The sequence below is a fragment of the Eutrigla gurnardus genome (genome assembly GCF_963514095.1).
Source record: "Eutrigla gurnardus genome assembly, chromosome: 10".
Taxonomy (NCBI): Eukaryota; Metazoa; Chordata; class Actinopteri; order Perciformes; family Triglidae; genus Eutrigla; species Eutrigla gurnardus.
Genome location: NC_139924.1, coordinates 2442501 through 2468854, shown reverse-complemented (window position 1 = coordinate 2468854; position 26354 = coordinate 2442501). Strand labels below are relative to the sequence as shown.

Here is a 26354-nt window from a genome sequence, read left to right as displayed (position 1 = left end):
GGCGCCTTCATGCCCGGCCTCCTGAGCGGTCGCGCCCGCTAGGTCGCCCTCATGCCCGGCCTCCTGAGCGGTCCCGCCCGCTGGGTCGCCCTCATGCCCGGCCTCCTGAGCGGTCCCGCCCGCTGGGTCGCCCTCATGCCCGGCCTCCTGAGCGGCCCCGCCCGCTGGGTCGCCCACATGCCCGGCCTCCTGAGCGGCCCCGCCCGCTGGGTCGCCCTCATGCCCGGCCTCCTGAGCGGCCCCGCCCGCTGGGTCGCCCTCATGCCCGGCCTCCTGAGCCCTGCCCCCAGACCCCCTCCACCCACCCTACGTATCCTGAACCCCACCTCCTGGCCCCCTCCACCCGCCCTACGTATCATGGACCTTGGGGACATCTGGGATCCGTCCCTTACTGTCATGATCTGTGTTTCTGTTTCGTTGTGATTTCCTGTCTCGTACTTCCTGGTCCTTGTTGTTTCCGCTGTCTTGACTCCCCCACCCTCTCGTGTTGATTACCCTGCCTGCCCTAATGTGTTTCACCTGTTCCTCGTCAGCTCCCTGCCTCCCTGTGTATATAGTCTGTGTGTTTCCCCTGTCTCATCGTCGGTTCATTGTCGCTGTCATCTGTTACCCCCTGCATGCTGCACGACGTCATGTCCCTGGCTTTTTCTTTGTACCTGCGTCCTGCCTCCCGTGTCCCTTGGTGTTCTGGTTTCCTTTCGTAAGTGTTTCTGTGATGGTCATGTTTTTGCCTCGTGGTCTTCCTGGTTTGATACTTTGTTTTTTGTCTTAGTTTTGTTTGTATTTAGTTTATTATTGAAATAAATCCGTTTTTGACTGCATTTGGGTCCTCACCTCCTGTTTTCGAGTCCACGTCTTGTCCGAACCTGACAAGAGGTCAAGGAAAAGGCGTTAGGAATAGGAGTTAGGACCTCATCTTTTGACTATTCGACTGCAACCCTACTACCAATGCTTGGTAGGAAGCCCATCTTGTTCTATGGTGTGTAACATTAGTCTCCTGGTCCACTTGCGCCTCTACTGGCTTTATGTGGTAGCTCGACGTACTGTGAGTGTGACTCACACAGAACCGCAACCGTGAAAATTGCAATAGCTGTCCACGAGACCTACTAGACCTAGTCCACAAGACCTAGTCCACAAGACCTAGTCTACGAGAAGAGTCCACCTCGATTCAGCCACTCTCGGTTTCTTTTCATAGCTCACTTACCGAAAGGAAGACCGGAACAGGGCGGTTTTGAACCAGGGTAGCCGGGGCGGGGTTTACCTGCTGTTTGACTGGTGGCTACCACGCTACCAATGCTACTAGCTACTAAGATGACTTTTACACTCGGCTGTAAAGTTGACCTTGAATTATGAAGTTAACTTTGTAAGCAGCTTCACACCAGAATCCAGATGGATCCAGATCCTGTAAGGTTGCTGCTCGGGGCGCCGCTCTGCCGCTTGTGTTCATCAGATCCACCCGTCGTTTCTCCACAGTCCAAATATGGTCACTTCCTTCACTGGTTGCAAAAATACCAAGATGGCGACGGACAAAATCCAAGATGGTGAACTCAGAGCTTCCAAACTGGAGTCCACAAAGCAATGGGTAATGTCACCATGACTACAGTCCCCTCCTCCTCCACCCCCCACCACCCACCTCCATCAGCTCACCCACCATCTTTAACCTCAGCCCTCGTACTGTAACTGTATCTCCCCCACTGGCTGCTTACAGCCGCTCATAACATATTTAACAGCTCCTTGCTGGTCTACACACTCAGCCTGAAACAGAGCTGCAGGCCATTCTGCAACAACTCCATCTCATCCTTTACTCTCCACCATTACTGGAGCCTCAGTGTGGTCCCCCCACCCCACCTCCTCCCTCTCTTCCATTCTTGCATCACATCCCCTCTCCCCCATCGCCCTCCCCTGCTGGCTCGAACACCATCCTGTGTTGCCTTCGTCTTAACTCATTTTTCTTCAGCCACACTCACAAGAATATCAATATATTTACTGAGCATGTCAATTCATAGTTGCAGGTGATTGGTCACATCTTCTGTCCTGAACACTAATTCTATGTGCCGCTGATGCACCATGTTGCAAAGCACAAAGGAAATGGAGACGCAGCAGGTAAAAAAGTCCAAACTAGTTGTGGATGGAAATAGACAAAATCATGACCTTGAGCTGAGATTGTTGCATCAACTGCCGTTTGTTTACAAGGTTGTGAAAGTGCATTTACCTTTTTCTTCTCACACTTTAATGAGCACTAGTGTTCCAAGGTTACCGTTAGCTTTACATCCATCTGTGCATGTATTGCATCATTTCCTGTTTGTTTGCGTACTAATTGTACAAAGTGGTAAATGGCTTCTGTGGAAGGTCAAGCTTCGCTGCTTCCACCGATGTCCAACAGTGTTGACATCCATCTCTTTTCATGACCCCAGCTGACCTTTTAGATGGTTTTCGTCTTTTTGACCTGCTAACCTTGTGCAAGTGCTGCTGCCAGGCTTTCATTCATGGCAGTGCAGGCTAAACCTACAGGTAACGGCTAGATTTTCATAAAATTAGCTGTTTTTTCTTCCAGAGGAGGAATCCTGTTATTTTGGTGATTCTGTGATCTTTGCTTTGGTCGGATCATTCGATAATAATCTTTGAGGCTTTGTAAAACTTTCTTTCTGCTCTGGAAATATACATTTTAACATCCGTCCGTTGTCATACTGCCCTGGATGGCCAAGTCGAACCTTTCCAAAATTCAATGATTTCAGGACAGAATAATCCATCCATCCATCCATCCATCCATTGTCTACCGCTTATCCTGTATTCAGGGTTGCGGGGGGGCTGGAGCCGATCCCAGCTGTCATTGGGCGAAGGTGGGGTACATCCTGGACAGGTCGCCAGTCTATCACAGGGCCGACATGTAGAGACAGACAACCATTCGCACTCACATTCACACCTACGGGCAATTTTAGAGTCACCAATGAACCTATCCCCATCCTGCATGTCTTTGGACTCTGGGAGGAAGCCAGAGAACCCAGAGAGAACCCACGCTTACACGGGGAGAACATGCAAACTCCACACAGAAGGAACCCGGGCTGACCCGGGAATCGAACCCGGGATCCTCTCGCTGTGAGGCGACAGTGCTACCCACTACACCACTGTGCAGTCCCAGGACAAAATAATACAACATTTAATTTTTATTTCAAACGTCAAAATGAATACAGAAAGTGTTACAGAAAACAAAATATTGCACAACTCAACTCAGCCCTTATGCCCCCAAGGCTGTCTGAAAAGCGCTTGGACCTCATAAACAAACAAACACCGGGCAGCACACGGCCATGCGAATCCACACATGCTCTGTCGGACTCAAAACTCTAAGACGCGCCGCCCGAAATACTGCCCGTAAATAGGCAATCGAACTCGTGCCAAAATCGTGCCGAATTGTCGGGCCTCATGCCCTCAGACCTGGGTGAAAAGCGCTTGGACCTCACGCAAACACTGGGCAGCCCACGGCCCAGCCAACCCGCAATTACGCACCGCAAACCCGAACCTCTGCTCTGTCCGTAGACCCGTAAACCCTCCGACGCGTTGCGGGGGATTCCCTCCTGGCACCACCAGTCTCCGTTTGTTCGGTCCCGGTTCTCAGCTCCAGCGGGGGCTATCTCGGTCTCCACAGACGCTCGTTCACGTTCTGCCCTTTGAGCATCCCTCTCGCGCAATTCTTCCTCTGTATATTCAGGCTCGTACAGATACGGTTGGGTTTGGGTGGAAAAAAACTCCTCATCAGAGTCTTCAAAAGTTTCAGTATATTCTCCAAAAGTGTCCATTTCTGTGAGATTGAAGAAACTAGCACTGCAGGCTACTCTGCGTCTGTAGCAATGACAGCAGGTAAACAAACTATTATAGAACCGGTAACTTATAAGTGCTAGGTGATATCAGTCTGCCGCTGCCATAGCCTACTAGGAAGTATGACACGCTGCTGCTGCTGCTGCTGAGACATATATCCTTAAAAATGCAAGGTTGGTTTTATTTCAAACATTCTATCAACATAGATATGTACATCGATAGTCTGTCGTTACAATTGATTTGCCTCGGGTGCACTGTGGAGTCGGTATGAGTGTTTTTAATGCCAGACTAGCCAAGAACCGTTGACTTGCGCTAGCCATAGCACAAGCGAACTCGGCAACTAGAAGAACTGACTGAAATTTCTTGAAAACGTCTCCAGACGTCTCGAACACACCGGCTGACTTGGATAATAGGTCTTATGTCCAAAATTCCAAACTATCCCTTTAATATAGGTCAATTGTCTTACTCAGTAAAATTGTTCTTACAAATAATAACTAATAACCCCAAAACAAACTCACAGGCGTGGATGGATTATGACCAAATTGACCTACTTTTTAGCATCGGTTTTGGCTGCTTTCAGGTTTTACTCTTTGTGACTCTGCTCCACGGGGTTAATGACGTGCAACTGACCTGAAGGATTTTCATTTAACCCCAATTAGAGAGCCAAACATCAGGACTGGAATATAGTGTCACAACATGATGAGAAAAGATACTTTATTGTCACCCATGCATGACAGCATAATGAAATTCTTACTTGTGCACTCGTGAACATGGGATGGGGGGGGGGGATATATATTTATAAATAAATAGGAATAAGAATATAAAAATAGACTCTGTGGATTGCATGAGGATGACTCTGCTTCAGGAAGGCATGAGAGCGAATGGTTGTTGTCCCTGCCTGTGAGAATAGGCTGTCCCTGCACTCCAGTATCGCTCGCCAGACTTCATCAGGCTGAAGGTGTTGTGGATCAGATGAGTGGGCTCCCGTAACATTTCTGGCCCAACATGTTGTTGCAGGGTTAGTGTAGGAATGGCTCCAGTCTTGTTTGAGCTCGGGATGACACCTGCTGGCAAGAAACACCTCCACACAGTAAACCTCTCGGGAGTGATCCATGTGTGCTCACAACAAACGGATATACTTCTCCCTGTACACACTACATTTTAACAGCCAACTGTATCACACACACACACACACACACATATATATATATATATATATATATATATATATATATATATATATATATATATATATATATATATATATATATTATCAAAATGTTTTATTACATTACCCCTTGATTATCCCCAGAGCAGACTTCACAGAGCAAACTACTATATATTCATATTCTTGTATTATTCATGTATTACAGATGTTGGTGTGATGTGATTGTAATGTTAAATAAACCCTTTAATTCACACATTTTCTCCGGGTTTGTTGTGGCATTTGAAAGGTTGGTTAATTGGTTGATTTGTTCTGATTAATAAGCTATACGTGTATTACTATTTGGATTCCCTTTGTGGATAATTTTTAGATTATATTCAAATTATTATCATTTATAAAGGAGCGGCTGAGTTAATATGTGCTAAATAAATCTTATATCTTATTATCAGCTTTACAAACTGAATTGTTTTTTTTTGTTTTTTTCAGATAGCATCTTTATGAAACAAACAGCAGACAGAACAGAATCAATAGCTTTAACGGCATTCTCTGTCAAGCCAGTACTTTTCTTTCTGATAGTTCACTTGCATCTCTCCTCCTCCTGCAACGATTGTGTGATGTTGCCTCATGCACTTGAAAGGCGTATGACTGCTCGGAGAGATACCAAGAGATTTCACACACACACACACACACACACACACACACACACACACACTGGGAGACGAGATAGGCAACTTCATGTTGTCTGTTGACTGCTGGAGCTTGATATCTTGTGCTCGGCCCTGCGGCGGTCACAGGAAGCGAGCGGTGAAATGTTGTCCCTCTGCAGTCACATCTCCCTCACCGACTGTTCGGCCACGTCCAATCAACACACAGCTCTACATCTAAAGGGAAACGGGGTCAGGTGTCAATCAAAGTCTGCGTTATGCTGCCGTCCAGTGGTGAATCCTGGGAAATATCTTGACTGCATTGCAGCCAAAAAGAGGGCTGGAACCCACACTTCCACAGAACAGACAGGAGGGGAGGAGGGTCTTTATCCTGCATCTGCCCCCCCACCCAGCCCTCCTCCCACTCTCCTACTTCTACACTTCTTGGTTGTGACGAGGAGTTTGAACGGCTGCAGAATGAGAGCGTGACCGGTGAAGAACAGTCCAAAGGCAGAGATGAATGATACTACATAACTGGTTTATTTGGCTGTAATTGACCTGATGTATAATTTCCTGACATTGATTCCTAAAAAGGACCTGAATTTCAGACACATCAAATTGATCAATTGAAAAACAAAATTCCCATGAAGTCGTACCGTTACCCAACAATGATTTATTGTTGCGTCAACAGGTGATTGTTTGTTCGCAAAATACAGCCGAGAGAAGAGCGAAAAGGAAGAGAAGAAAAGCCAGAGAATGTTTGCGTTTGTCAGAGCGGAAACCAAAAGACCTGAGCGGGGAAGTCACACCGGCGGGAAACTCCGGTCAAAAGAGTCGCCAGCCGATGAGAAGAATAAAGTTTGGACGCGGTGGAGATCTTGAAGCCATGCAGTGAACAGAATATTGCCTTCAAATAACACTCGCACATGCTTTTCCAAAATCAAACATGCATTGGGTATTTCAGTAGGGGAAAGAAGTGTAAATACTCCACATTTTTTAGCAATACACGTTTTCTAAATGTCTCTGATGATTAATATTTGTAGAGCGTGTTACACTTTTTTTCAGCAAACTCTTTATTCAGTCGATTGTTTTAAAGCAAAAAGGATAAATGAACATTATTAAGTAAAAATAAAATAGAAAATAAAATGTATATTTAGCATGGATCTGCCTCGATGCTGCCAATGCGTGTCACAAAAAAAACACAAGCAAATTCCATCACCACTACCGATTCAGAGCATTTTGTAAACGATCAATCATTGCAAGCAGCGCAAACTCAGTCATCAAGGCTGCGAGTGCAGTTCGGATCACAGTGGTCACGGACAAGTTCAGCATCTCCTCTAGGAGCCACCTCACTAAGGCTTCTTATAGTTTAGTCACCCATTTGGAAACTTCTCCTTTTGCTTTTTTTTTTTTTTTAGGAAAGGTGGGTTTTTTTATTTGGCCATCCTCTTGGAACGATTGTATTTATTTTATTTTATTTTTTTTTTAAAAAGAACTACCAAAATCATGCAACTACCATTTCATTCCTGTGAGACAAAAACCATTTGGTGCTCTTGACTTGTTTTTTCCTCCTGGTGCTGGTTGGGAGTTTTTTGGCGGTGAGGTCAGCGTGGGAGGTTTAGGCACTGCCGTCCTGTTTGAGCCGCTGACTTCGCGCCTTGTAGACCTCGATCAGTAAATCTTTGACGTACTGGATTTCTCGCTCCACGGACTCCGCCTTGTCACGAAGCTCCCGGTTCTGCCCCTCGAGGCCGTGCAGCTCCTCCTCCAGACAGTCCAGCTCCGCCCTCTTACGCAGCCTGTACCTGCAACACAAGGGACTGCCTTTTGTTGGTTTGACACGACTTTTCTGCTGCCTTGCATCTTTATTAACGTGACAAGCGAGCCACGTCGGCTGGATTACACGCATCCCTCCCCTGAGCAAACACTTCTTTTTCTCCTTAGCTAACATCATGAGACAGATGTGAAGAACTGACACTCACACACAGACACAGCAGACTTATAAGAACGGAGAGGTGGGGCTGAATTTGGCAGCAGTGAGGGACTTTCCATCTCCTCCTTCACTCTGCAGGACATTTAAAGCAGCGGGGGTGCTCGGAGTATGTAACACTCCTGCCATGTTAACAGTTACAAGTATTCAGTGTCTTTAACTGATTGATATGGAAAGATGCAACGATCCACTGCACACAAAAGACCATTCAGTAGATGCTGATGAAGCATGCAGGAGTGAGAGCTGTTGTTTACCTGTGAGCAGCCGTTTTGTTCTGGTCTCTCTTCTTCTGCTTCCTCTCTCCAGTGCCGCCCTCCGGAGAAGCGGCGCCCATCACCAGAGCCGGCTTCACAGAGCAGGGCTCATCCTTTAGCCTCTGGGTGGGGCGGTGGATGGGGGCACCCATCAGCGCGCCCTCGCCCTCCCCTCTGGACAGACATTCGTAGCTTTGGTCTGCAAGGCATTCTGGATAGAGGTAGTGGCCATGTTGGGGCTCGACAGCCTGTGCTTGTGAGGGCTGATCCAGGTCCCCTATAAAGCTATGGTAAGGCTCTGTGCTGGCCATGGACTGGTGGAAGTAGCCGTCCCCGGCCACCATTGTCTCTTGGGGAATACTTCCGGAAAGTCCTCCATCTTTACTGCAGTGCAAGACCTCGAGCCCCGTGCTGTCGTAACTTACATTGACCTTCACATTGTGCATCAACTGTCCGTCTGTCCGCTTGTGGTGGCCGTCGTACGAGCCTCCCAGACAAAAGCCTCTCGCAATCTCCTCGCTGCAAAACATTCCTTCCGAGAAACAGTAACTCTCCTCTTCCTTCAACGATAAAGCACATTCTCTCACCTTCTTGACGCTACCGAGGCTGCTCTTGCTCACGGTCTTCAGCGTGGAGTAGTGGTTCACAGACAACTCCGTGCTTCCTGAGTAACTTCCCCTCGAGCCCCACGTATCAAGTCCAACGTCCTCGCTGACCTTCACAGCCTCGCTGATGACTCTCCGCCCGTTGTTGTGGTGGTGGTACCGGTGGTGGTAGTTGTACGGCGCCGGTCGCGCAATTTTGGTTCTGCCGATGGGACCGCTACAGAAGCTGCCCAGGTCCAGTTCCCCTGTTGCCAAGGTAACAACCACAGGGCTGGTTTCTGATTGGCTGGTCCCATACGAGCCATAGGGTAACTGATAATAAGACTGGGAGCCCATGGCTTGAGCACCCTTGTCACATTTTGAGGATTTCTCCAACTTGTTCGCTGTGGATGTGGACTCCGAGCGGAAGTAGTCCTCCAGCTGAGCCAGCTCCTCCTGCAGTAGAGAGGTCATGACCTCCAGATCCGAGGGCACCTTGACATCTTGTTCTAACGGCGACGGTGGAAGGGAGGAGCTGGGAGAAGACTCGGTCGTCGACACAAATGAAGACAAATCAACTTTTTCCGTCATCCAATCTGAGTGACCATCACCTATGAAAAAAAATCAAAAAAATCAAAAAATAATTAAATATAAGCAGTAAAGCAATCCATTTTTTGCATTCAGCTTTTTGTGGAGAATAATTGAAATAAAAACAAAAAAATCTGAAAAAAAAATCTTAAATCACGCAAGGTGGAGAGGATAAATGTAAAAAAAACATGAAGCTTTAAATGAAGCAACACATCCAGAAAGAATCCAAGTGAACAACTAACCGATCATCTGAAAATGATTGAACAGCATCGTCTGCATTCGATAAATATCCACTTAGCTGTACTCACTGTACGACATTAGCCCGTGCTGCACTGCGGCTCCGACCTCGGGATGTGGAAAAATAAAAAAGCGTCTTGGAAAAACTCACCAATTAAGTGCTGCCTTCCCGCTGGCTCCGCCCACGTCCCCGGCCGTGATTGGCTGTAGCTAGCCTGTCGGAGAGGGGGAGCGCCGAGCTCGCCTGTGGAAATGGGAGGAATTTTCCTGCGAAGGATCGATGCCGCCATTGTGTCTTCTGCTTCGATTAAATTGTTCAAAAGCACAAACCGTGCGTTGCGTGGATGAAAGAATTGCGCAGATACCTGAAGACCTGAAAAAATGAAGGAAATTAAGAAATGTGTACAATTTTGATTGAGCCTTTAAATCATCAAATTCACCCTCTAAAGCCCTTAATAATTCCCCAAATTTGAAAAATTATATTTTTTATTTAATATTTAAAATTTAACATTTAATAACATTTAACATGTATTTTAAAAGTTGAATGAGGTCAAATCAAGTCATCACTTTTCCACCTGTGCTGTGAAGCCATTATGGATTTATGTCACAACAATATAATTATCTTGTGCAAAACAGGAACTTAAAATACTTTACATCACAATAAACTATGGGGAAATAAAAAAAGGTAAATGATCAAATATTAAAAAACGGTTTTAAACATCGTAATAACAGACGTTTATAACTCACAAACAGAACGTTGTTTTCCTGAATGTAACTTGTTGTGGAGTTTAAATGGTGTCAAGAAAATCCCAGAATCCACCTTTATTACCACGTCACCACTTTGACATGTCACTTTAAACTAGTAATAACGGCTCAAACAGTCTGTAAATGAAGTTTACTAACGTGCTGTCCATGTAATGTTACTTTAAACTCTGTTGTAGCTGAACGCGGACGCTGCCGTCCAACTTTCTCGGTAAGCAGGTTACTCACCCCATAGTTCCTCCGGTGTTCGGTGCTGAGCGAGCAAAGCGCGCGGAGCTTTACGGCGAGCAGGACGACGGACGCGGACTAGAAAGCCATATTTCTCCCCTTTTGCTCGTCGGGGACTCGGGAAGTGTTATTTCAACGAACAGACTTGCAGACACAAAGTTTTTAAATCCGCTACTTCTGGAACTCCTAATGCCCGGACCTGATCACAGCAGACGAAATCACTCCGCAGTTTACAGAGTTCAGCCGGCCGTTACGTCATGAAGCTCGGGACTTTCCCCGCCAGCACACACACACACACACACACACACACACACACACCTGAACGCACTCATTTAGTCTCCTTTATGTCGGCGATGTACACTAAATGCCACACATGTGAAATGACACACAACCCTAAGAACACTCGTGATGTTCTTCCGCTGTAGAAAGTATTATTCGATTGTAACTGGCATTGAAAGTGAAACGTACACATTTGCCTAACAGTCCAGTCAGACTGGAACTAACATGCTGAACCAGAAACACACTTCTAACCAGAGACGGTCTGGCAGCTTGGAGGGATACTTTACAGACGGTGTAGCCGGCTCTAGTTTCCGTAGCGCCGTAGCGGAAGGACACCATGTTGCAGTTCGACGGAGTAACTTTAGTTGCAGCCCTGTTGCATCAGATCCGCAGGGGATTCGCTGAGCGCTGTAACAGTGGGGCCACACCATTGGTTTATCTGGGGGAACTTTTTTATTTCTATTGGCCTGCCATCGCTCTTCTACTGATTACTAATCATTACACATTACAGCAGCAGCAGCAGCAGCCTGGGACTAGTTTACAGAGAGGTAGCTGACCTCCGGCTGATCACAAACACACACTTACTATCTGTTACAATGTGAGAAATGTTGATTTGAGCTATATGGTCCCCTATTTTAATATCACTGTGTGCTCATTGGTTCTCAGTGGCAAATCAAGCATATCTAACCCTTTATAGAACTCTGTCTTTTTTTTAAACACGTTTACCACATTTGATATGACATGAATAGTAATTGCATCGTATAAGTGAACTGTTTTTAAGTGTGAAAAATTCCATGGAAATGGGCGTATAATGACAACAACATTAAAACAACAGAACAACAGCAAAAGTACTCGTTGACACAGGACTCTCACATCCGTCTCCTTGGTGAAAGTCCTGTGTTGGACCCCCTGACCTATACGTCCACTATTGGAGACTCTTGAAACTTAATTGTGACTTACTTGAGAAAATACATTTTCCCAGTAAAGTCATTTACAAAGCAGTGTTGTTGTTGAGAGCATCATTTTTAGGAGACAGTGTTGTTTAATTATATACAGCACTATTATGTATTAATAAGCAGATAAAAGGACATTTTTAAAGTTTTGTAGAGTACTCTATTTGGAGATTTTAAAACAATGTCAAATTATGAGAAATATAATTGATGTCAGTTGAGTTTTCTTCATTGATTTTGTGAGGTGTATGAGAACACATGCTTATCAGATACATATTTCATGTAAATATGTATTTAAGGGTAAATCCCCCTCCTCACTATTGAGGAACACATTCTGACTTGTCCCTATACAAGAACTACAGTTACATAGCATCACACACACACACACACACACACACACACACACACACACACGTTGGTACAGTTTTATTGGAATTGACAAATGAAAAGTAATAAAGAGGGAGAGGTAAGATACGATGAAATACATTATTGTCATCCATTACAGCACAATGAAATGAAACACTTACTCTGTGCACTCCACTTGGTGGACGATTAGACGGGTGAAAAAATATATTCATGGATAAATATATAAATAAAAGGTTATGGACATTCCTTGACATCAGGGATAAAGAACAACTAACACACACACACACACACACACACATACAAACTTGAATAGCAAAAGATATTTAATTTTCATTGAAAAGATATTTAAATGCAAAAATGTATCACTATCAATTGCACTGAAAACTTGAAAATTGAGAGTGTTTCTTATCGTGATCCATCATAAAATCCTCCATCGCTCCGTCCCGAGGTTTTCTGCTGAATAAACAGATCATGGATGACAATCCAATTGATATGTAAAAATATGTCTTCATAGGAGTTATAATTGTTGACAAATACTGTACTCTTCAAACCTTATACCTGCTTCTTAACACATGATAGTGTTGTATAAATATTTATATATGACTTATATACTGATATATGCTCCATGATTAGTGGGGTTAAATAATAATAATAATAATATTATTATTATTATTATTATTATTATTAATAATAATAATAGTGGGGTTAAAATGGAGTGTTACCCATAATAGAATTAAAAGAACCCTGTCTTCTTAAATATAACGTTCCCACACAACATTATTTTAACAAGTAAGTCACAATGAATCAGGTGTCACAGAGTCAAACACACTGGACTTTCACCATGCAGGCCACCGATGTGCTATTAGAGTGTTTGGGCTTTTATTTCACCACATGAATGTCGTGTTTGAAGATCCGCGTGGAAATACGGCCGAGGACGCAGTTTGCCTTTATGGGTGGTGAGTAATTCTGCCACTTCACACTCTGATGCCGTTACGAATGTCTTCTCTGTCACAACTCCATTATCGTTTAAAGCAGCACCTTCATTTAATCACAAGCTTTAATGAAGCAGAGAAAAACAACAAGTCTGACAGAGCTGCAAGCATTGGAACATGTAAAGCTAAGTATAGACAAGATATGGTTGTTTGTTTGTTTGTTTGAAGACAGCCGACTGCCACTTCCTGCTGCTGGACGACAGACGTGGATCCCGATTGATGCCAAATAAAACCGATGAGAGAGTCAGGTTTCCAGACAGCTGCCCTTCACATAGCAGTGGGTGTGTTGGGTCTCGTCCCCTCTGTGAGTGTGACCTCTGCAGGCTGCAGAGTGACAGTAGGATGTGTGAGGTCGGCCGGCCGGCCCTCATTAGTAAAACCAGGACGCCTGCATGGCTGCCTGGCTGGAGCCGCTCTGCCTATCCTCCTCCTCGCCGACAAACCAAAAGCTGATTGAAGCAGCCAGGTCTTCTTGTTGCTATAGTAATAGGCAACACTAGCTCACCCCTCTTGGATAAAAACATGTTTTTTTGGCATCCCTGTAGCCGTGGGTTTTTCACGGCCTCCCCCTCAGAGCTCTTTTACGCCCCCATTGTTTACAGTGCCTTGCTATTTTTGCAGGCAAGGCAGTTTTAGGATTTTTATTTATTATGAATTATGCACCTCTTTAGTCGCGCACAAATTTGTAGTACCCGAGGTCGCGGAGATCAGGAGGAAGTTGCGGTGCTGTGTGCAATGCCCCGGCAAGAATTTTACATTTCATCTATTTTATCATTTCTAACAAAATGATTTACCAAACTCACTTATGAATCTATATCAACACTTTCCAATGTTTTTGTAGCAAAACATTAAAGATTGAAGAGAAATCTTCACACATGGAAATAAAAAACAAGCAAACACTGATTTTAAATGATTATGCCAATCACATTTTAAATTAGTAATTGTATTTTTGGGGGGAATAATATGATAACATTGATATCATATAAATGATAAATATGTGGAAATCTCCGTGACATAGAAGCGGTTGTGTTTGAGATCAGCCTCCGTACTGTAAACTGGATATTCACACTCTCATTCAGTGTTGTGTGGGGAGCCAACAATGAATTCCTTCACTTGCAGGCTTTTTTCTGTATTGCGGCAAAAAAAACCCTATTGCCTCTTTTGTGTGCAGTATTGCCCTCCATCTGTCCGTGTGTACTGTACGGCCGTACAGGAGCCTCTCCAGCAGAGCATCGTGGGATGGGAAGAGCCTCCTTCAAAGAGAGGGCGGCCATGCTCTCCTTCACTGTGGCACGTTGGTATCAGTTACACCATAGTTTCATCACCAGCAGCTCCCTGTGAATCGCGCTTACATTAACTTTTTACAGCGACTGGCAACGCGGACGCAGAGATGCGTGGCAGTGCCAGCACTTACACCATTTAGATTTAGCCTCCTATTCAATAGTTGCTCTCAACATATTGTTATTGTTGATGAAGTGGTGTGTGTGTGTGTGTGTGTTTTTTTGTTGTGTGAATTGTGAAGAATCCCTGCAGTTACAGTGGGATTACGTTGAGAGAAAAGGCGAGGGGGATTAAAAAAACAAGAGGATGGGGAGACTTCAAAGTGGAGAGTCTGCAGCATGGCGGCTTGAATGACGGCTGGCGTATTGGTTTGATAAGTGTTCCCCGAGGAGAACATGTGAGGGGAGCGTGTCACTCTCTCCCCGCCTCTCCGTGAAGGGGAGCCGGGCACCGAGGGGACCCCAAACCACCCGTAAGCACTGCGGTGCTGCAGCAACAATATGGCCAACACACACAGACAGACGTGGCGTGCTGATGACGGAGCCATGAACACCACCCTGACGCCGAGGATGGAGCAGAGAGCTGGGGAGGATATCCAATGGAGACAATTTAATCCAATCCCCACGACACCCCATACATCTCACATCTGTCACTGCTAGAGACCAAACACACCACGTACATTTCTACATTTGTTTTAATGCTTTAATTAACGTCACGTAAAAATCAAAAAGGAAATATGAATGAGGCCGAGTTCATTTGCATGTTTCAGATGATGAAACAATGATTTTTGTAGGTTTAATTATGAAAGACTCATTTCACTCATTAGGACATTTAAAGATTGCAAACAAATCTAAAATAAATATATATATATATGAACCTGAAAACCGGCAAAATGTAGAAACGCCTCAATCTCTTCGTATCTGTCTCTCTCTGTGTGTGTGTGTGTGTGTGTGTGTGTGTGTGTGTGTGTGTGTGTGTGTGTGTGTGCAGTGGAATGAACTGAACCGAAATTGAAAAGCAGCTTTTTCACAACATATTCAAATATCCTTCAGATGATTGAAAGGAGGAGCCGTGAGTCCAACACCATTGTTAAACCCTGACTACTGCAGAGGTGAGGGGGGGTCTCTGCTTTTTTCATGAAATACTGGATCGGTTTATCTCTTCAGACCACGTAAAAGTGTTGTCTTATCTTATCACAGAACAAGAAAATCCCTTTTGGATTCAGCTTCATTCCGACCTCAGAGACATTCAGCCTGTTCGCAAGTAGAGACACTGCTGGTTTGTAATCGGGGGTCACAAGTGTTGAAGTACTCGAGACCGGTCTCTTTTTGAAGATCTCGTTTCAGAACAAACTATTATTACCATATTTATATATATATATATATATATATATATATCTTTCAGATCAATTTGAGGTGCATTTTTAAATGTTCCACATTTCATGCAGTGTGGGACTGGCATTTTAATCTTGATTTGCTGATATTTTATATTATGATGGTTATTTTTTGGGGTGAAGAGAGCGCTGTAATTTAATAATTACACCCTAAGAAATGTCCCTATAATATGGGCCAATGTAACGTCTTAGCATGATGGAATTTTCTGTTTTGACTTTTAGTGTTTCAATCCTTATTTTAAATGATGCATTGAATTGTGGGAGCAAGAACCTCCACTAGAAAGCACGTTGCCAGAGACAGCGGCCATCAGCCACCAAGACTTTCATTTGATTTTTGAATTTGGAGAAACCGTCCTCACACAGTGGTAAAAAAGGAAAATATATGCGTAGCTAAAACGATTTCTGTGATGGGGTTAATGTGAGCTCAGCTCAGTGTTGTTGTAGTTGAAGAGAGTCATTCAGCTTCTGTCAACCTCTGTGAACCATTGATGTTACTACATATGGCAGGATATTGTTCTCATACAGATAGGTTTGAGAGTGTCATTTCATTATTTGGGTAATTTCATGTGATTTAATGTAATTTAATATTTTGGGTATTTCCATGCGATTTATTTATTTATTGGCAGAGGTATCTGTGGAAGGTGCCGGGACATTATATTCTCTCCTCTTCTTCTGGGTTTTTTCTTACAGAGTATCAGGTGTAGGACATCTGGTGGCTCAGCTGTCTCTGTCTCTGCTGTCACTGTCAAACAGTGTCAAAAAAGAGAAACCACATCTGAAGTGACCTTCAAAGACCAGTCAGAACCTGCTGACACAGACCTGAACTGATAGTAAATGATAGCAGAAGACAGTGCCTCTACTGTATATTAGGTTGGACACGTATGTGGACAGTAAGGAGGTTTATTGAGTGAGACGGGCCATGTGTAGTTTCTGGGGGGGGGGGCTGCTCAATTACATGATTTCTTTTATTGCAGGATTCTATCATTCTTAGCCAGGTAGTTATGAAAGGCTTATTAAAGCAGGAGTTTACATCCAGAGAAACCCTCATTACTAGATTACTGTTGTCTTTCTCAGGGTGTTCCACCACAGCCTTGGAACCATGTTGTGGTTGGGGAGGAGTGTACCACGCCGTCCCGGTGATTTCAAGTCGTCGTGGTCTCATTGCAGCAGGCTGTTGGTAATCGTCTGCCTTTGATGTGGGAGCTGAAGGGAGCTGTGTTTTACTGGAGTTTAAACACTGTTCTCCCTCAGCACCTCCACCAGGAGCCCCGTGGAGCTGTGGAGCCACAGCCTGTCGGTGGGAGCTGGCTTTCTTTCAGCTGCATGCAGCTGATGAGGAGACACACATTGGTTGGTGGTGTTTAAAGGCAGAGTAGGTCATTTGGAAAAACCACAAAGACTTTGAACGCATCACCAAACCGGCAAAGCCCCGCCCCCTTCGTTGAGACCTTTGTTCAAAGCCCCTCCCCCAGAATGCCTAACGAGTGCCCGAGATCGGCAGAGTGGATCAGGAAGTAAGCATTGACAGACAGGCAGGACGTCCAATTATTTTCTCCGGCCTGACTTTTTTGATTGGACGGGGTTTTTACCGACCCGCTAAAGCCACAGATGACATTTTTAAAATGTTTTCATGTCAGAGCATTACATTTATCTGTATGTAACGAGGATTTCAAGTAATATAACAGAAAGTGTTTCCGAACAGAATCAACTACTCAACCTTTAAGTGAATCTGAGGTTTAACAGAAGGAGATTCATTCCACAATGGGCTCAGGCAGAGCGATCATCCAATTCACGTCAATTCAAAATCCTTTATTCATGCCTTGAGGGAGGATTCTAGGACGAGTCCACAAATACCGAGAGCACAGAATATCCTTCATACACATTAACCCACAAAGGACTAGAAGCACTTTACAGTAAGGGATGTTAACAAACAAATAAGTGAAAAGGTTGTATATATTTATATTTTCAATAAAAGAGTGAGAAAAACATTTTGCCTTTCTAAAAGAGTGTAGCTATGTCAAAAGAGAAAGCCGTAGCATGTTGCTGTTTGTTGGTGTCTTATGCCTGTAGCTGTTGAGGGCTTCAAAGTCAAGTCATATTGAGAGAAATTCCAGCACAGGCTAGGCAGATTTCTCTTTTGACTTGGCAGTAGCCTCAATTGACCATAATGCAATGCATCTGCCAAACTTGGGCTCAGAGGCGTGAAAACACACCAAACCTGCTTTACTCGCTGACTATCTGTACTATCAGAAGGTGTAGAAACTTTAACACGGATCGAACATTGTTTTCTCTGAGAAAATGAAATTAGTTTTCATAAGTTTAAAGACTTATGAAAACAGCTACCAGTTAACATATGCTATAGAAGATGCCCCCTGTAGGACCCAGGCTGCAACATCCAGTTCTGAAAAGTGAAGTCAAGGCTGAGGTTCATTAAACTGTCATTCTCTTTGCTGGCCACCAGAGGACGACTCCTCTCTGGTTGTATAGAAGTCTATGAAAAAATGGTCTTACTTCATTCCTGATGTATTATCTCAGTAAACATTGTAAACATGAGTTTATGGTCTCAATCTCTAGTTTCAAGTCTTCTTCAATCCAGCATGAAGTTCATTTAGTACATTATGGTCCATTTAGAGTCCAACAGACCAGAAAGCAGGGGATGCTTTAGGGGCGGGGCTACCTACAGGTCGCTACCAATGCAGTTAGCTACTAAGATGCCTTTAACACTTAGCTGTAAAGTTTAAACTTGAATCATGACGCTAGCATTGTTAGCAGTGTCACACCAGAATCCACATGGATACAGATCCAGTAAGGGTGCCGCTCTGCCACTTGTATTCATCAGATCCACCCATCGCTCCTCCACAGTCAAATATGGTCACTTCCTTCACTGGTTGCAAAAAAATCAAGAAGGCGATGATAAAATGCAGAACTTGATGGTTCAAAACAGTAGTCCCGAAACCAAATGGGTGACATCACCATGACAACGTTCACTTTGTCTGTTTTGAACTACAACTTGTTTGTACTCTTCTGTTTTGCTTCTGGCAGGCTATAATGCTTTTTTGAACAGAACAAGGCTAGCTGTTTCTGCGTTTCCAGTCTTTACACTGAGCTAAACTAAATGTCTGCTGATTGAATCTGATGAAAGGGAGGTGGAAACAGCTGTGAGACTGAGCCAAATCTGTAACGGTGCAGCAAACATTGAGCTGAAAGATGGTAAAATGCTCCGTAGAGCTGAGGGGGACTCAGGTGACGAGGTGATACCTTTTACATACAGGAAGTCATGTGATCCATTCCACTGGTCTGTGTTTCCTTAGTTTGAATAAGCAAGTGTGTGACAGCTCTGGTAATGTTTCTATACATCATTGCTCCACTGGGCTTTCACCGTAGCTGCTTATGTCATCACCCCAGACAAACCCACCAATCAGGAACAAGCAGGTGCAACAATAAACAACAATTGCAACATGAATTCTTATTAGTGTTCTTTTCTTGCTGAAAAACATTATTATATCATTAAATGACAATATGTTGTTTTTTTTGTGAGCTGTCAAAGGGCATTCAGGTTGTAGTATTAACAATGGTAATACAATTAACAGTATTAGTAGTATTTATCTTAGTAGTATTTACAGTTGTAGTCCATAGTGGCAGGCACAGCCACACAGAGATGGATCCGTCTCCAACATGATGCCGTAGACCAGGAAGCGTTCAATGATGAGCAGCATCACAGCAGCAGGTGGCGCTACAATATGGTGTTTCCAACATCGGGCCAGTTAGCAGTGGGCGTCGGTCAGCCTCTGGATGATGTCATGAACACAGACAGGACAGGGTTTGGTTTCCTGGTGGATCTGGGTCTTCAACATGTACAAAGCAGCAATAGTGGTGATTTCAGCTGTGATGGAGGGAACCTGGTTGGGGGTCTACATGGAGGGAAGGCCCAAGTAAGGGATTTAATATAGTAAGAAATGTAAATATACATACAGTACAGTATGTTACAGTATACAATCAGTATTCAGTCAAAACTCTTGATTGACACAGTTAAATGGAAATGATTCTGCAGAGAGTAAAGTGGTCGCAGGCGGTTCAGGTTTCAGTGCAGTTTACAAATAAAAGAAATTAGCCATCAAAAACAAACTGTTTTGAATGTCACAAAGTGGAGATATCTAAGAATGTAAGAGTATCAGAGGGGGAGTTTTCCTTTAGATCTTAAGTCACACAAAGCATGCTAAAGCTATAAGGCGGTGTCCTGGTCTCTGGAGCACCCATGGGACTCTTGAAACAAACCAAGGCGGTGCTTAATAAACCTCTAGAAACTACACAGCCAAAAAAGAACGGAGTGAACCGAAGGCAGCCAGCTCTCTGCTATATCCACCACCTGAAGCTCAACATATCCCTGCTCAAGCTCCACACACACCACTCGCCCAAACACACACAACCCATGGATTTTTGTTATACCAATATAAGAATCATACAGTCTGACAAAAAATGATCTGGGATCGTGCTCATCGCTGGCTCATGTACCACCGCTGTGCGCTTTTGTTTGTCCCTGATCTTCAACATTTTGGTAGAAGTGTGGATTCCAATAAAGGCTTGTTAAACAACAGATTTCATTCTCCGACTCAAGAGAGCCCAGCATGGCCCAGAGGCGTAAGCTGCTCCTTTGAACATCTAAATCCCCATGCAGCGTCTGACTTCCCTTTGTTATTCACTGGTGGATGTTCCTTTACTGTTTTTTCCGTGTGTGCTTTTTGCTCTGGAAAGGCTCCAGTGGACGTGGAGAGGGAGCTTTTAGCTGTAAAAGATCATCTCATTGAGATCATCAAACCCCAGCTAATTGAACTTTTATATGATATCTTTGTAGGAGCAGAGGGGTGAACATAATGTATTTATAAAGAATTCATCAGCCAGAGATGAGGAGTTGGATTTAATGAGCCCCTCCCTGGATTGGAGATGAGAGACATGAAACAGTCTGCTGAATGTCTGCTGCCCTCTCCTGACTGCTGCAGTGAACACACACACACACACACATGCACACACACACACACACTCACACACACAAACACGCACGAAAACACACGCACACACACATGCACACACACACACACACACACACATGCACGAAAACACACGCACACACACACACACGCACACACACACGCACGCACACACACACACACACGCACATACAGTGGCAGGGAGACGGGTTGGTGGAGGGAGAAGAGTGGCACGGAGACAGGATGAAGAGTGGCAGGGAGACAGGTTGGTGGAGGGAGTAACGTGGCAGGGAGACGGGTTGGTGGAGGGAGAAGAGTGGCAGGAGACAGGATGAAGAGTTGCAGGGAGACAGGATGAAGAGTGGCAGGGAGACAGGTTGGTGGAGGGAGTAACGTGGCAGGGAGACAGGTTGGTGGAGGGAGTAACGTGGCAGGGAGACGGGTTGGTGAAGGGAGAAGAGTGGCAGGGAGACAGGATGAAGAGTTGCAGGGAGACAGGATGAAGAGTGGCAGGGAGACAGGTTGGTGGAGGGAGTAACGTGGCAGGGAGACAGGTTGGTGGAGGGAGTAACGTGGCAGGGAGACAGGTTGGTGGAGGGAGACAGGATGAAGTGAGTAAAGTGGAAGTAGACGATGCTTCAGCTTAAAGATCAAACAGTAACTTTTGCTACAAATGAAATGGTGGATCATGTGAGAGAATGTAAGGGAGTTTCCCTTTCCTTGGTCACAAACAAGCAATGACTGATGGATGTTCAGTTTCTAAACAAGTCCACCGTTTCCTCCCCTGAACAACAGCTGTACTTAACAAACGTCAGGGCCAATGTTGAGGTCTGTGGGATGGAGTGAAAGGTGGAACTGAATACTCCATTAAAGACAAAGCTGCATTCAAATCTGAGAGTGAAGAGTAGGATAACATGTCCTCCACACTGACACACAGAGATCTGGACTCTCAAATAAAGAACGGTTGTTAAAACCGGCTCATTTAAACAATTACCCATGAAGTCTAAAGACGAGTGTCGGTAGTACTTGGACTGCACTGAAGCCACTATGGGAGCCATCCAATCAGCTCATAAGCTGCTGTTAATAGTCCACTTGATTACTCTGAATTGCAGCTGCATAACCCTCAACACTCTTCTCCTGCTTTATGCTCCATTATGTTCCCAAATAATCTCCCCGTGGACATATAAAGTGGTAATCTTGGCTTTGAGTAGCAGCTTGCTCTCAGACCCCAGCTTTGTGCAACATGTCATGTCCTTTAGTTGCCCTGAGGAATGTGTCGTCAACCTCTCAGACAAACAGACATGCATGTGCAGCACTGTGAATAACCTGATCCCAGTAGTGCAGTCTTAACCAAGCAGACAAAAATACTGTACATTTTTTATCATTTCTGTTCCATTCAGTCCTTTCTTTGATTGATTTTTGTAGCAGCGGAGATCAAAGACCGGAGGAGACAAAAAGATAACGGAAGATAAAAGAAGATGTGGAGGAAAGACATCCCAAATCTGTCACTGTGTAACCTCCGGTATAATGGCAAACCTGAATTGAATGAAAAGCTCTACAGAATCTCAGCACTTGCCCTGTGTATTGTTACAGGTTTGATGGTATTGCAAACTGGAAAAGCCCATCTCTACTGATCTATATTCTGCTTCCTGTCCTCGCTGGGAAATGAACAGAGGGAGTGTGGTGGGGAAGAGAGAATAATATCCAGGTAGAACCTCCCCTCGTGTTCACCTTCTTTTGTGTCTTCCAGGATGATGGGCCTCACCTGTGCTCGCTGTTTTTTAAGTGACTCACTTCCCTCTGCTCATTTTTGACTTCCTTTGTCCAAAAACAGGCTTTCTTCAGTCCATCTGCTTACAGGATCCTGATGTGGTTGATCTTGTTTCTTGCTCGGCTCCGCTTCACGGAGCGATTCATGGCGGCTGCTCTTCGTTTGGCAGCGGAACACGCAGTGGGAGTCGACTTAGATGAAACACAGTGTGTCATTGAAGTTATACTTCTCTTTTGTGAAGAAGGTGGTCTGAATCTCCCATTCTGCAGGTAGAAGAAGATCACTGGTCTTACAGTGATGCACTGGTCGCTCGTGGAGGTTAAAAAAAAACAAATCCTCTTTCATGTCCATGGTGAGACTGGGGGCATGTCACCAAAACCCTCCGGTGCCGGTGGGCTTTGTCCAATAGCATATTTAACAATTACTTTCATGCAGACATATAGTAATTGGAATTGTGTTGATAAATGTGTGGACAGTGATAATAATTTAATGATATTTTTATTTATTTCAGGAGCTGCTGGACCTGAAGCCGGTCGGTGAACCAGCTGTTTATAAAACAGACTGTCCTCCTCGAGAAAACGACCACATAGGTCGTGTGTCAAGCACCGAATTACGACCATATGTTACGTTTCAAAATAGCGCGCCCTCTAGCGGTCAAGTAAATATCGACACTCCGGTGTCTCAGACGATCGCCCCCCCCACACGTCGACCTAAACCTACCCCGATTCCACGACATCTTCCCCCCACCCCCTCCCCACCCCCCCCCCCCCCCCACCCCCATCCCCCCCCCGCGCGCTACCCCCCCCCCCCGCGCGCACCCCGTCAATCACCCCCCCCCGCGCGCCCCCCGCGCTACCCCCCCCCCCCCCCCCCCCCCCTAAACCTCCCCCCCCCCCGCGCGTGCATCATCGGCAGAGACCGCCTCCACACGTCGACCTAACCCTAACCTTAACCACTACTATCGTTGCGGAAGAATCTCCGCAATACGCTCCCAGAGGTCGTATTCGAGTGCATGGACCAACGACAACTGTGGTCGTATGAGTTGGAGGACTTGTTGTTATAAAACCAACAACATGGGGAGAAATGGACGATGCGCTTTTTGTAGTCCATTATTGTAGTTTCTCCAGTGCAGACCCATATCAATCGCTGGTGCCGATCATCAGCTGCCAATCATCAGCGGCCGCGTTATAATGACGTAGCTTAGTGAAAGTCCGGTCGGATTCTCTGAGCACCGCGGCCGTCTTTTCCTAAATCCTTTTGTGTTCTCCTATCGCCTTTCCTTAACTTGTGACGTTTTCCCCAGAGGTCAAGGAATAGGAGTTAGGAATAGGAGTTAGGACCTTATTTTTTGACTAGTCGACTGCACCCAGTGTCTGTCCCACCGATCTGCTCGGCCCACCAACCACCAACCAAACCAGGAGAAATCTCCAGATCAGGGACAGAAGGCTGAGATGACATCCAGGCAAGCAGCAGAGTCGGGAACAGGCAGGGTTGGCAGAGAGCGTGTGAAGCCCAGAAGTCTTTATAATGGCCTGATTAGTGATTCAGGGAATAACAGGTGAGTGGAGTTGGCTTACTCTGGTGGGAGTGGCTGCCAGGCTGGGTGAGGTTGAGGTGGGGTGAAGGGAAAAGTACTGAATGGAAAAGTCTGTGGTGAGACTGAGGCCACGTTTACACGTAGCAGGGTATTTAGAGAAACAAATACCCCCCCCCCCCCCCCCGCCACCATTATAACGATGGCAAACCTATGGGCGGCAATGTAGGGAGAAGGATAAAGCCATGCAAGCCAATTAGAATCCTCAGAATCAACAACCACAAAAATCTCGAGCGACTTCCTGTGACACTTGAGAACCTAAAACCCTGTTTCTCCCACACACATAACCGGCATTATCCGAAATCTCCACTTTGGCCGGAGTTTTTAGAAATAATCGTTTTCTGTGATAAAAACAGCGTTTTCGTGTAAATGAGAGGTCAAACCGCGTGGAAATATCTGCGTTTTCCCTTCGTGTAAAGAGGGCCTGAATGAGGCATCAGATGACTGGATTAGCTGGGTTGAATACAGAACGGTGACACAGTATCTAATATTTGAATATGCATGTTGCACATTTGATAACATAAGTCACCATGGAGATTTATCCTGTGGAGCTAGCCTGCTCCAGACCAGGCTCAGATCCAGGATCTATCAATCATATCCCACATCTCATCGCTTCGTTGGGAAACCAACGTGTTCAGTTATCCTACTGCTCCTTACATGTTACCATCCAGGAAGTATAACTGTCATTATTTAAACATCGTTACCAATATTTTACATTCATTCAGCCTACATTCATACATTTTGTATTTTGTAAGTTATAAATGTGTTCACAAAGCTGTTCATGCTGCTCATGTTCATATGTGCTTGTGGAGGTGGGCGTGGTGCAGCGTCTGGCTGCAGGAGAGGGAGCGCTGTGCGGCGGCAGCTCACGGGAGCAGCATCAGCTGATTGATGCAGCTGCAGGTGATCGGGGTGACGAGGAAGCAGATATTACAAAAGAGAGCTGGACATTACTAATAATGTTGTGGGCATCACAGATCATCTGAAACAATAAGATGTAGAATATTAAGCTCATTTAATGCACATCATTAATTCATATGTTGTTGTCTTGTTGTATTCTCATCTCAAAACAATGCAAAAGGCTTGATTTTTGTTTTATTTTGTCACTTAATTACTCTTAGGTCTGTTTTATGACTCCATATAAAGCCGGTTAGCTGACTGTAGTAACATGGCGGTACAACACGGCAGACCAAGTTCCTCAATCTAAGCTGGCAAACTATTCTTAGTTTCGGGTGATTATATGGAAAACATTATATTCCATTAACACTGAACCTTTCATTCAGCATATTTATGCTTTTGCTGCATTTATTTCAATCAATCTTTTTTCTCAATCCATCTCATACAGGCAGCAACCTTCAGTTCGGAAAAGTGAATACAACCCTGAAGTGCCTAAACTGTCATTCTCTCTGCTGGCCACCAGGAGGCGACTCCTCTCTGATTGTATAGAAGTATATGAGAAAATGAGCTGGAGCCGATAACTGAATTGAGCAGCCTATCCCCACCCTACATGCCTTTGATCTGTGGGAGAGAACCCACACTAACACAGGGAGAACATGCAAACTCCACACAGAAGGAACCTGAACTGGGAATCAAACCCAGACCTCCCCCTCTGTGAGGCGACGGTGCTACCCGCTACACCACCGTGCAGACAGAGAAAGAATGTTGACTGTGTGAACGTGCTGCAGAAGTCATTTGTTATTATGCATCGGCCTGGTGGAAGACAGGAGGGACAGCATGGAGCCACTCGGGGCCCAGAGAGGATCCCCGTTATCTCTCCAATACTCAGCAGCCTGTTGCAGGCCCGGTGTTGCTCAACGCTGTTGAAACTGCATGGTCATCACGCTGCATGAGACAAAGGCTCCTGTATCTTCATGCCTGTGGACTTTCTCAGAATCCTGAGGACCTGGAGGAGGGGAGAGCTGGCAGCATGGCCAGCTTTTGGGAAGTGAACCACTTTTGGGAACAGGGAGGAGGCTGCGAAGTTTCAACAGATTGGGGGGGGGGGAGTGACTCACGAGGGAGGGGTGGTGTGAGGGTATAAACAGCAAACCGCCCCCTCCGTTTGAGAAACTTGCCCTGCACACCCCTGTCCGTCCGCCCCGTGTGACGCCGCCGGGCCGCGCTAACAGGCTGGAAGTTCGCCCCTCTCTGCTGTCGGTCGCCCCGCCACGCAGCGACTCCGCGCTCCGCAGACATGACACCTGTCCTCCGAGTACTCGCTGTCCTCTGCGCGTCGGCGCTCCTGCAAACTGCGACATCGGCCAGCCTCAATGACACGTAAGTCATCTGCGTTTTCCTAAAAAAACCCGAAACTTCTGCCAATAGTGTTTTTGCGTCATGCCAGTGGACGCCGAGGGCGCGCGCCAGTGTGGCAGCAGAAGCAGATTACTTCAGCAACAAGTTTGGTGGCACGAAGGACCAACATCCAGTGTCCTCGTTATACTGTGTGTGTGTGTGTGTGTGTGTGTGTGTGTGAGA

The 26354-nt window shown here is 45.3% G+C and overlaps 2 protein-coding genes across 8 annotated transcripts in view; one reads left to right on the top strand and one right to left on the bottom strand.

The window, feature by feature from the left end:
• Positions 1-6143: 6143 nt before the first annotated feature.
• On the bottom strand, positions 6144-10468 carry atf5b (activating transcription factor 5b). Of its 3 annotated transcripts, XM_084018642.1 has the most exons (4): positions 10266-10468; positions 9427-9648; positions 7867-9061; positions 6144-7427 (listed from the first exon to the last, which is right to left on the bottom strand). In XM_084018642.1, exons 2-4 carry the CDS (start codon positions 9563-9565, stop codon positions 7241-7243), a joined length of 1521 nt encoding a protein of 506 aa, XP_083874768.1. In that variant the 5' UTR covers positions 9566-9648; positions 10266-10468; the 3' UTR covers positions 6144-7240. The 3 variants fall into 3 exon arrangements, with proteins under 3 accessions (XP_083874768.1, XP_083874770.1, XP_083874769.1); XM_084018644.1 differs by lacking the exons at positions 9427-9648; positions 10266-10468 and adding an exon at positions 9347-9395; XM_084018643.1 differs by lacking the exons at positions 9427-9648; positions 10266-10468 and adding an exon at positions 9281-9388.
• A 15476-nt stretch (positions 10469-25944) lies between these two features.
• Positions 25945-26354, top strand: part of LOC311020095 (alpha-2-macroglobulin-like protein 1) — a 55853-nt gene continuing 55443 nt past the window's right edge. For all 5 annotated transcript variants that reach the window (XR_014597870.1, XM_084019930.1, XM_084019928.1 and 2 more), the window contains exon 1: positions 25945-26153. Coding sequence is in view for 4 of the 5 variants with exons in the window: in XM_084019930.1 (XP_083876056.1) it covers positions 26071-26153 (83 nt within the window). In the remaining variant the exon portion in view is untranslated. The remainder of the gene's footprint in view (positions 26154-26354) is intronic.

Excerpts from the sequence above, each read along its gene's own strand:
- atf5b (XM_084018642.1), bottom strand. The coding sequence starts at position 9,565 with ATGGCGGCATCGATCCTTCGCAGGAAAATTCCTCCCATTTCCACAGGC. Across the intron at positions 9,062-9,426 it reads GGGAAGGCAGCACTTAATTG|GTGATGGTCACTCAGATTGG; the intron begins GTGAGTTTTTCC and ends TTTTTTTCATAG. Across the intron at positions 7,428-7,866 it reads AACAAAACGGCTGCTCACAG|GTACAGGCTGCGTAAGAGGG; the intron begins GTAAACAACAGC and ends CTTGTGTTGCAG.